The following is an 11675-nucleotide window of genomic DNA, read 5'->3' on the forward strand; positions in this document are numbered from 1 at the left end:
CTTCGTTTTTTTAAAAACGCATTATTTTTCACATAATTTACCTTTATTCCACACCGCTCTGTCCTTTCTCTGAGAAACACGCTGATCGTTTCCTTCTTTTATGAAGCCCCTCCCTCAGAAATAGGCGATGGGCTCTGATTGGTTAGCTAGCCCAGTGTGTTGTGATTGGCTAAACCTCGCCTCAGCGGCATGTGCTCCGGTTGTATTGTAAACAGCGGCGTCTTTAATATCGCTTATCAGTTTTTTTACCGGGGGCGGGGTTTATCTGGGTTTGTTACATCACGAACCCGAGAAGTAACTCGTTGTAGTTCCTACCAGCTGTTTGTGTAGGCATTAAACTGCCAGAATTTTAAAAGACGATATCTCCATTTGCATTAAACTTTCAGCTTTATTTTCATGCTTTTGGTCCTAGGGCCTGTTTACACCTGGGCACTTCATGCGTTTTCTCTCATTGGATAGCTATCCAATTGTGAAAAGACCAAGTTTAAATGCCCTCTGAAACGCTTTCGAGATGGACTTAAATCTGATCACTCAAACCACTTCAGAAGGTGGTCTGGGACTTTGATCTTGAAATTAGCTGATGATGAATAAAATGCAGCACATATCTGTTGATTTCATTGAAGTGAGCTCGGGTAAATGTTTTGTCCATTTTAACAAAGCATATCGATCAGAGAAAACGCATGAAGTGACCAGGTGTAAACAGGCCCCTAGAAACCAAGTTCAAGGACTCAGGAGCATGTGGACTCTGTCTTGTCTTGGACTCTTTTTCAGCCTCAATCTTCACTAGAACTTTATGTTATCAGCACAATCTTGTAGTATGAGCAACTACATTACAAATATTTTTCAGTCTCAGTCTTAACTAGAACATTTTTTTGTTATTAGCACAATCTTGTAGTATGAGCATCTACATTATGAACAACAATGTGCTGCAAACAATGATAGAACAAAAGGTGGTGAGAGCAAAAATATTTTCTTAAAATGAGCACAAAAATTTGGATTGATTTTGCATGTATAAAATCTGCATTTTGTTATTGTATTCTGCGCATATCTAGTTAAATCAAAAATAACTGTTTGATCAAATGTTCCTATATAAATGTACTTACATGTATAAATAAATATTATATTTTCTATGGACCCTTTTTCTGTCAGTAAACATTGTGACGTTTTTCTGTGGGCAGAGCTTAGGTGGAGGCAGAAAGATTACCCTGACTGCTTCACTAAAGCTAGCTATGAAGTTTGTTAGCTTGTTTTTTTAACAATGACTGGAGAAAATCAGATTTTACCTGCATATGTAAAGTCACTCGTTGTCCGGGACCGCGATTGTTATTTGAAAAGGTTAACTTTAACGGACAAAACCAGATCGGCCGACCTGTACATGCTTACTCAAAACTTGGACGATCTGACAGGATTCAAGACAAACTCACCGTGTCTATCTAGTCATGAAGATGTATTTACATTGCAATTTCAGCTGGCAACTATTTTTACAGCTACATTATTATTCCAGCCACAATTAATCACAACAATGTATATACAATTAAAAATTATTAAGCATATAAATCGTCAGTTTGTTGTTTTACACACATACACACAGACATTATTTCATACACGACATAGTTGTGAGATGCATAAGAAATCTTTAGACGCACCCATAACAACAACAGGCTGTATTACGTCGATTCTGGCACCTAACATCACAACAAGATGATATTTTAAGCTCCTTATGAAGCCGAATCTGTGCTGGTTTGAATTGGCCACCTCCAGTTTTCCCTTTGTTTTGCCTCCAGCTAGCGCTGTGACGTAATTGTGACATCGGCCCTAAAAGGGTCTATATAATGAGATATATTTTCCAGAATGTACAGTCAAAAGTTTGGGATCAGAACGATTTTTAATGTTTTTTACAGGAGTTTCTTATGCTCATCAAGGCTGCATGAAAAAATGTAATATTGTGAAATATTATTATGATGTAAAATAATGTTTTTCTATTTTAATATACATTGAAATCTAATTTATTCCTGTGATGCAGCGCTGTATTTTCAGCATCATTACTCCAGTCTTCAGTGTCACGTGATCTTCAGAAATCATTCTAATATGCTGATTTATTATCAGTGCTGGAAACTGTTGTGCTGCTTAATATTTTTTTGGAACCTGTGATACTTTTTTGCAGGATTCTTTGATGAATAAAAAGTTTAAAAGAAGAGTATTTATTTAAAATAGAAATCTTTTCTAACAATATCCACTACAGTTCAAAAGTTTGGGGTCAGTACATTTTTATTCTTTCTTTTTTTGAAAGAAATTAAAACTTTTATTCAGCAAGGATGTGTTAAATTGTTAAGAAGTGATAGCAAAGATTGATATTGTTAGAAAAGATTTATATTTTGAATAAATGCTGTTCTTTTTAACTTTTTATTCATCAAAGAATCCTGAAAACAGTATCAGTTTCCCAAAAAATATTTGGCAGCACAGCTGTTGCCAACATTGATAATTCTAATAAATCAGCATATTAGAATGATTTCTGAAGGATCATGTGACACTTCACACTGGAGTAATGGCTGATGGAAATTCAGCTTTGCATCACAGAAATAAATTATATTTTAAAGGATATTAAAATAGAAACCATTATTTTAAATTGTAATAACATTTTGCAAGATTACTGTTTTTTCTGTATTTTTGATCAAATAAATGCAGCCTTGATGAGCAGAAGAGACTTCTTTAAAAAAACATTACAAGTCTTACTGATCCCAAACTTTTGAACGGCAGTGTAAGTCTTACACAAGTTTTTTTTTTCATCAGACATATACTGTATTCCGACATGTCTTATATAATGCACTTACCGTCAAGCAAGCAAAACATGGATTTGAATTTGAATTTGCCAAATGTGAGAAGTACATGAGCTCAGGTTTATTAATAAAGCAAATTTCCCTACGCACCGGTCGTTTCAGTTTCACTTTAAATACATTTATTTAGGCTAGTCTTTAATAATATATAATGTTGTTTATAATGAATGCCACTACAATATATGACAGTTTTAACCCTTTTTTATATATATTTTTTTTTCAATGATTTTTCCATTCCTGTTCTGTTCTGTTAACAGTTAAATTTAAAGGATTTTAGTAAGGGAAACTAAAATACATGTTTGTATATGATTTTATAATGTTTGTAAACTATTCAATGTATTTTTATTTTTATTTTACATGATTTCTGAATGTAAGAAAAAAGACTTATAAAAGACTGCAAATTTTGACCCGATGCAACTTATAGTCAAGAATGGCTTATTTTCTGGAAAATATGGTATTGTTGAAAACGGTGGTGACATGCAGAAAATACTTTAAAACGCCACTATTACTGATATATACATCTACTAACAGATGCAATATGTACGATTTGAATTATATTTAAAACAAGACAGATGATAAGAAAAACCGTGAGCAGTAAAGCGATTCTGGTAGCTGTGTATATGACAGTTTTAACCCTTTTTTATATATTTTTTTTTTTCAATGATTTTTCCATTCCTGTTCTGTTCACAGTTAAATTTAAAGGATTTTAGTAAGGGAAACTAAAATACATGTTTGTATATGATTTTATAATGTTTGTAAACTATTCAATGTATTTTTATTTTTATTTTACATGATTTCTGAATGTAAGAAAAAAGACTTATAAAAGACTGCAAATTTTGACCCGATGCAACTTATAGTCAAGAATGGCTTATTTTCTGGAAAATATGGTATTGTTGAAAACGGTGGTGACATGCAGAAAATACTTTAAAACGCCACTATTACTGATATATACATCTACTAACAGATGCAATATGTACGATTTGAATTATATTTAAAACAAGACAGATGATAAGAAAAACCGTGAGCAGTAAAGCGATTCTGGTAGCTGTGTTGTGAAAGCATGGCCTTACTATAACACACGAGAGAGAAAGAAAGAAAGAATGCGTGTGACAAGTGAAAGAGTGAGATATTAGTCAGTGAACAGAGGACATAAGAAGTGCTGTGGCTTTCATGCCGCCATATGGCCTGCAGGGTTGACGATCGCTTGCCGCCAACGGGACACCACTTGCCTGACACCATGGACGTTCTTAATGGCGTGACTGATTTCTCGCCGGAGCTCCTTCTCGTCAAACACAATCTGAAAGAGAAAGAGGGACTTCATAAGCCACTGCACCTGTGTGGCATACCGGGTTTCCCGGAAACTTGTTGGGACGTGTTATCTAAAGATCAAAGTAGTATTTCCAGACATTCAGACCAACTTTATCAGCTCAAAAGCAGACAAAACTAAGTGTTCTGCTGAAACGAAGTATTTACCTTGACCAGCTCGAAGGGGAAGCGCTCATGGAAAATTCGGTTAATCCTGGCACCTCCGGACAGCTCTGCCGTGTCCACCTGGTCTCCGGACCCCTCAATGCACTTCTCAAAGTCCACTCCAAACTGCTGGACCATCCTGAAAGAGGTACTCAGAGCTATAAACATCTGTCTACAGTTTATAGCCCAGAAACTGCTTGAGTCAGTGACCTGCCGTAAACACTCACTGCAACAGGGCCTTGGTTTTTCGCGTAGGGTCATCCGGGCGGAAGTTCTTATATTCTTCCACCTCTTTTTCCAGAGAGAGAAGCTGAGACTGGAGTTTGCTGCGCAAGCCGGGTAACGTGTCCCGGATGTGGTTGGTCAGTTGCTAAAAATAAAAGAAGAGGAAGTGATACACAGAAAGGCACAAAACAGAAGGTGACATTGACTAAATTAAGTCGTTTTCAGGCATTAAAAAAAAAAAAAAAAAAAAAAAGTGACATGACATGTGGCCAAGTATGGTGACCCATACTCGGAATTAGTGCTCTGCATTTATCCCATCCAAAGTGCACACACACACCGTGAACACACACACACCGTGAACACACACCCGGAGCAGTGGGCAGCCATTTTTTTTTGCTGCGGCGCCCGGGGAGCAGTTGGGGGTTCGGTGCCTTGCTCAAGGGCACCTCAGTCGTGGTATTGAAGGTGGGAGAGAGCGCTGTACATTCACTCCCCCCACCTACAATCCCTGCCGGTACGAGACTCGTACCTTATGTACGAGTGACATTAGCTTAATTTACATAACAGTACACAAATCTTTTCTAAAATCGTCAGTTATTTATGCAAATCCATAACCGCATTTTGCGTAAAAGTGATTTGGTCCTACCTGGTTGAGGGCCTTCTGCAGGTGTGGTGTTCCCATTCGTTCAGCCATGTGTCTGTAACTGGGGTGGGACAGGAAAAACTTCCTTTCTGCTGCCAGTGCAGCGCGAATGTCCTTCCTGCCATCTATGTCTTTCTGACTTCGGTTCACTACGCCAATATAACCTGGGACAGGGAAAGCGGCAATAAATGGCGTGTGCCAGGGCTGGACGATTTGACTATATATACACCGTGCAATGATAGAAATGTGTCAACTGAAATTTTGCAATATTGTTTATACTGCGACTGATATATGCACTAGTATCAGTGGATATGAATGCTTCATGTTATTTACATGTGAGAATAACAAAGAAACAGTAAGGGGTGTAAAAATACAGGACAGGACATGTCCAAAACAAGTCAGGACAAGAAGAAAGAACTTTCGAATACTATAGAGTAAGTCAACAAAAATATATGGGAAGCTTCTTCTCCTCCTAGAGAATAGTTATTATTATATTAAATATTATATTATATTGTATGTTTTGTTGAATTTCAAATTACATAAGATGCACTGCTGTTCAAAAGCTTGGTCAGTCAGTATTATATATATATTTTATTAAAAAAAATGTTTTAAAGAAATTAATACTTTTATTCAGCACGGCCACGGACGCATTAAATTGATCAGAAGCAACAGACATATAAAGATTTCTATTTCAGATTAATGCTGTTCTTTTAAACTCTCTATTCATCAAAGATATGATTTCTGAAGGATCATGTGACACTGAAGACTGGAGTAATGATGCTGAAAATTCAGCTTTACATCACAGGAATATATTATATTTTTTAAATATAATAAAATACAAAACAGTTATTTTAAATTGTAATATGTCACAATTTTACTGCATTTTTGATCCTTTTTTATATATTTCCAAAACAAGAAATTCTTATCGACCCCAAACTTTTGAATAGTAATGTACAGTATGGTTACGGTGACATAAAATGACTCATAAATAATAAGAAATTGTCCATAAATGACACTGCTGTAATGTGACTGTGTTAAGTACAAACTGCCCACCTCTACGCAGTGGTAAGAGTTTATTTTCCAGGATATCCCGGGCGTCTGTACCCTCATCCATTAGATCCAGTTTAGTAATCACACCGATGGTACGCAGTCCTGTTGAAACAAACAAACACACATTAACAACATCATCATCAGGGTTTGTGTTCAACCCACAGGGCTCCCACTCTTTTGACCAATGAATTTCCATAACATTTCCAGTCATTTATTATTACTGGACCAAAATTCTAAGTCAGGTTGATTCACTAAGGAATCATTCAGACCATCTGTGATTCATTAAGAAGCTCCTCAAAAGACTTTATTCACTTATAAAGACAGATTCACTTATAATACTGACCTCACTATGGTTTGCTATGGTTGATATTTCCAGGTTTTCCATGACTATGTGAACTCTATACACATCCTTTTGTTATTTTATCCGTGTGTAACCCTCCCAGCAATCCTCACCTTGAGGGTCCACTTCCTTAGCCACCTTGAGAGCATCCGAGTTGGCCAAGTCAGTGTTGGCCGGGGTGACAGCGAGGATCAGGCAGCTTTCCCTAGAGATGAACTGCATAATCATGTCTCGAATCTGGTGCTCGATGTCTGGCGGCTGGTCGCCCACAGCAACCTTAGTCATACCGGGCAAATCGATGAGAGTCAGATTCAATACTGTTGAACAGAGAAAGAGACGAGTGACATTTTAACAATGGCTGCCAAGTGTGGACTGAGGAAAGCAGAGGTCTTAGGTAGCCTTGTGCTGTATTACCGTGTGGCGAGTAAACCCTCAGGTTGATGGGAATAGGAGAGATGCCCTTATTGGACCCGGTAATCCTGTCGGTCTCTGCTTCAATTTCCTGCCGGACTTCATCAAAGTCCACGAACTTCCTTCCTTTGCAGTGCAAGAATTCCGCATATTCTACAAACAGAGCGATGGAGTGTGTGTGGTTTAGAGCGATGACATTTCAGCATCAAGGCAAACAAGACATGAAAACCACACAGTAATATTATCACCTAAAGGCTAAACTATATCACTGTCATAAAGCATGAGAGATAGCATTACACAGGTTCTTATAATTAACTAAAAAAAATTATAATAATAAAATTCCATACTTGAATTAAAATAAATGTAACCTGAAACCTCTTTTTTAGGTGCCAAAACAGCATTACTGATTTTCTTTTAGCTAAATTTTAGTAGTAATATAACTAAAACTGAAATTCATAAAATTATATTATATTGACATTAAAAAAATATATATATATATAAAAATAGTAAAACACCACAAAATTACTATTTTAATTAAAATGAAAATGGGAAATATATAAAAAAAATATATATATTCAAAATATTAATAAATATTTTTCTAAATATTTTTTTAAAATGCAATAGCATTTCAGTGAGACTAAAATAACACTGTTCCACATACATTTTCAATACAAAGGTCCAAAAACAAAAACTGAGGGCCATGGGTCAAATGCAAATGCATTACATAACTACACACACACACACACACACACACACACGCACAATTGAATTGAATTGAACTTATATTTTCATATCAATGTAAAAAATCTAAAATTAGAAATGAAGACATGCTTCAATTAATTAGTTTTTTTCCCTTTTCCTATTTTCCCTCCTCTGCATTATCAGAACCAAACTTCATTCCGTTCTAGTATTAATTCAAAATGGAACTGGCCGGGAATAAAAACTGTTTTTCAATTCCCAATGATGTGAATGATCCACAGATAATGTGCATATACAAGCAGACAACATCAGTTCAGCTTTGTTATGCTCAACTTTATGGTCAATTGCACTCATTTGGAAGATAATTTGTTCGGTAATGTCTTTCTGTCGGGAATTAATTCTCCATCTGCACGTTCTTGTTCTCGCTACATTACAGTGCCTCGTGCTGAAAACAATATAAATGATAATTGCTTTAAAGTGGCTGAGAGATGTAAATGTTAGAAGGGGAATTTTCAGAGGGGAACTTTTTTTATGTATGGAAACAGAATAAGATGACGTTATTATAGCTGAAGTGTCATTTCTGTGCCACTAGTAAGAGGAATTGCAATAAATAAGTATATACATTTTGTTGACTGATATAGAGCCCAATAATTTCTGTGTTGCAGATCCAGTCATAAAACTACAATTGATTTACTTTATAACACAGAATTTGACAAAATTTGGATGAATAAATTATCTATTGTGTAAACTCTATTGTGTAGCACTTCATCAAAAAAAAAGAATGAAATTGTTCAAATTTCATTTAATTAGAATAAACCTCTATTGTGTAGCGCTTTCTCTGTCAAAAAAAAAAAAATGAAAGGAATTGTTCAAATTTCATTTGATTACATTTTAAGATGTAGTTAAGGTTTTATGCATTCATTTGATAACCACCATATTTTTTATTATAAATTCATATCAAAATCATAAAACACTGGCTGCAGAAAAAATAAAACAGACAAAACATTTCAAAGGGCTCTATTATTGTTAAAATTTCAATCAATTATTAAATGATCAAAGTTTTATGAATTCAACCGATTTTTGATTATTAAAATGTATTTAAACCATTAAAATGTTAAAACAACTAAACAAAACAATTATATACATGCATTATACAATTATATACATATACATATATTATTTCAAAGGGCCCTCGATGTGTCATTTGATGTGACATTTGTTTTACACCCAATTTAATGTCACACCTCTTTAGCTCCAGCATAAACACTATGGGCACTGAGTATGAATACACATGAAAGCATGTGGTTTCAACCTTCCGCATACATACATACTAAAAATACCTGAGAAGGCTTTGTTTGGTTGTGCTGTGCTCATCAACACACTCACCAGCTTTGTTGTTAACTAGCTGCAGAATGAGAGGCCTGCGGGTGACGATGCCGGAGCCTCGGGGAAGGAAATCCCTATAAAAAGAGAGAGAATGTGATGGAGGAGAGACAAACACTCTTGAGTCATTCATAGCAATCAAGCTCAATTTTCAGGGGTGACAAGACTGATCAAATTATTCATGAGTAAGGGGGCGAATGTTTAGGAGCAACCTCTTTGCATTCATATCAGAACACACACACACACACACACACACACACACACACACACAAAGACGCTATCTGGCCCCTTGTAGCAATGAATATTAAAACATGGTGGCATCTTTTGAAGGCCCGAGATTCCTAAGAGGCTGCGGCGCCTTTGCAAATGAATGGCCACTGCTGTATCTCGCAGCCAAATCAGGGTGCATTTAATAACACTGTGGCGCATTATAAACACCCTCTGAGATCAAACTGTGAGCTGAGAGCAGGGCAATTTCGGCCCTTATACGCCAATATATTTGCAGATCTAATAAGCAGCACAGAGGACAAAAAAGGCACATTTTTAATAATATCAGTGAAAATGAGGCAGACTTTCAATCAAAAATGTTCTCTTGCCAAGTATGTGAAAACAGACACAAATACACGGCCCGCTGTACATGAGTAATGTTCTCCGGTACTCAAGGGGGCGATAGAGCTACCTTCAAATATCTGTTCTATATGTTATTATTTAGTTAGCTAGCTATAAACATAAAATAGTAGTGTTATTATATAGTGCATTAAAATGACCCAACAAATTTTCAGTGGATTTGAATCGACCTATTTTTCCAATTAATTGAATTTTAAAAAATAATAATAAAATAAAAATGAAGCGTTTTAACTGATCGGTATCGGCTCTCCTCAGCCCAATCCTTATTTTACGTCAGCTGTAATGCCGGTGTCATGCAGTAGGTGGCGGTATGCACCTAAGTGGGTTTATCAACGGCCATTAAACGGAAAAGAACATGCTCAAATGTGCGTGCTCAGCTGCCATTAAAACCAAAAGAAGAAATATACGCGTGACATGAAAAAACCAGTAAGGTCTGTCTCTAGCGCGTCACACACATTTGAGCTTCCGCGTTCAGTGTATTTGATGCCACTTTTGTTACGATCACTCATTCATTTATTGTTTACTTTTATCTGCCGCCAGACTATCTGAGATGCCATAACGCGTTGCAATGGGTTGCGTCTTCAAATTCTTCGGATTTGACTGATAGACTGGCGTTCTGACACCACAAGCTTCATGCTTTATAACCATATGTTGCAATTATTCTGCTTATTGTACATGAAAAATACAAGATTATATCAGTACAGTAGTCCCATATTCATAATTGTGACTACACAGTCTGTTTACAGTGTCTACCATTGTAACATGTTTACATCTACCAATGTCTTTACAGTGTGTGCATAGAGAGATCTTATAATATTTTATTATTTATTATATTCTAATTCTATTCTTAAAAAAAAACACTTGTCCCTTTTAGACTTGCACTCTATTCATTTGCTGATTGTACTTGTAATTGGGGATGTAACGATTCACTCAACTCATGCTTCGATTCGATTCACGATTTTTTTTTTTACAAAATGAGATTTAAGACAAATTATAAATTAAATGTGTCCTTTTATTATTGCTTAACAAAGCAGAGCTGCACATATGAACTTTAATATGCAGGGCTCCAGACTGCGACCATTTTTTCTGCCTGTGCGACTCAATTTTGTGTGCGGTCGCACTGGTGCGACCACCGCATTGGTCAACTCATAAGAGCTGCAATTTCTGTTGCATATGAGAAACATCAAAGGGCAAACGAAACTGAAAGCATAACGAAACAGCGCTTAGAGCCCCTCAGACATACATTCATATAAACTTCCCCTAATTGAATCGCGATTTGTTTAGCATCTCAACCGATTTGAATCGTCACATATTTGAATCGATTTTCAACCGGCTCGCGGTTAGTCGTTACATCCCTACTTGTAATATATTACCTGTGCTCTCTGCTCAACTTTGCATACATTGGATTGATTTGAATAACTTTAATGTACTTGAATTGTGAAACAAACACTAGGAATATATGATTATCGGATCGGGACTCGGTATCAGCAGATACTCAATTGCCGCTTTTCCACTGCATGGTACGGTACGGTATGGCTCACTTTTGGGGAGTTTTCCACTGTGTACAGTATCTGGTACTATTTTCAGTACCACCTCGGCTGAGGTACCAAGCGAGCCATACCGTTACCAAAATGTGACGCGTAAACCCTGCTGATCACTGATTGGCCGGAGAGAATCGTCACTACCTGCGTCACTGAACTTGCTACACAAGACAGAGAGTATACCTACTCAGCTACAGCAAAAATTACGCACATATTGAGGAAACGATGGATGGTTTTCAAGCGAAAGTCAAGTAAAAGACCGCTTCTTAAACTAGAGAAGGTGAACATGCTGGTATTCTTGCGGGGGGAAAAAAACATGCAAGCACTGTCACCGTTAGTTTTATTTTTCTTTTTGTTTTCATTTTTGAAAAACTTATCTTTGCTGTTTACCTTAAGCTATGGAGGCTCTCTTTTATTTATTTATTTATTTGATTCCTCAGTGTTTGCTAAAC

At 36.3% G+C, this 11675-nt stretch overlaps 1 protein-coding gene across 5 annotated transcripts in view; it reads right to left on the bottom strand.

The window, feature by feature from the left end:
- Positions 1 to 11675, bottom strand: part of dnm2a (dynamin 2a) — a 74099-nt gene that overhangs the window by 45806 nt on the left and 16618 nt on the right. For all 5 annotated transcript variants that reach the window (XM_016451592.1, XM_016451588.1, XM_016451591.1 and 2 more), the window contains exons 2-9: positions 9059 to 9132; positions 6977 to 7126; positions 6676 to 6879; positions 6226 to 6324; positions 5176 to 5336; positions 4532 to 4674; positions 4308 to 4443; positions 4064 to 4131 (exon numbers count right to left, since the gene is read on the bottom strand). In XM_016451592.1, the coding sequence (XP_016307078.1) occupies positions 4064 to 4131; positions 4308 to 4443; positions 4532 to 4674; positions 5176 to 5336; positions 6226 to 6324; positions 6676 to 6879; positions 6977 to 7126; positions 9059 to 9132 (1035 nt within the window). The remainder of the gene's footprint in view (positions 1 to 4063; positions 4132 to 4307; positions 4444 to 4531; positions 4675 to 5175; positions 5337 to 6225; positions 6325 to 6675; positions 6880 to 6976; positions 7127 to 9058; positions 9133 to 11675) is intronic.

This window comes from Sinocyclocheilus anshuiensis, unplaced genomic scaffold (genome assembly GCF_001515605.1).
Source record: "Sinocyclocheilus anshuiensis isolate Anshui unplaced genomic scaffold, SAMN03320099.WGS_v1.1 scaffold47, whole genome shotgun sequence".
Taxonomy (NCBI): domain Eukaryota; kingdom Metazoa; phylum Chordata; class Actinopteri; order Cypriniformes; family Cyprinidae; genus Sinocyclocheilus; species Sinocyclocheilus anshuiensis.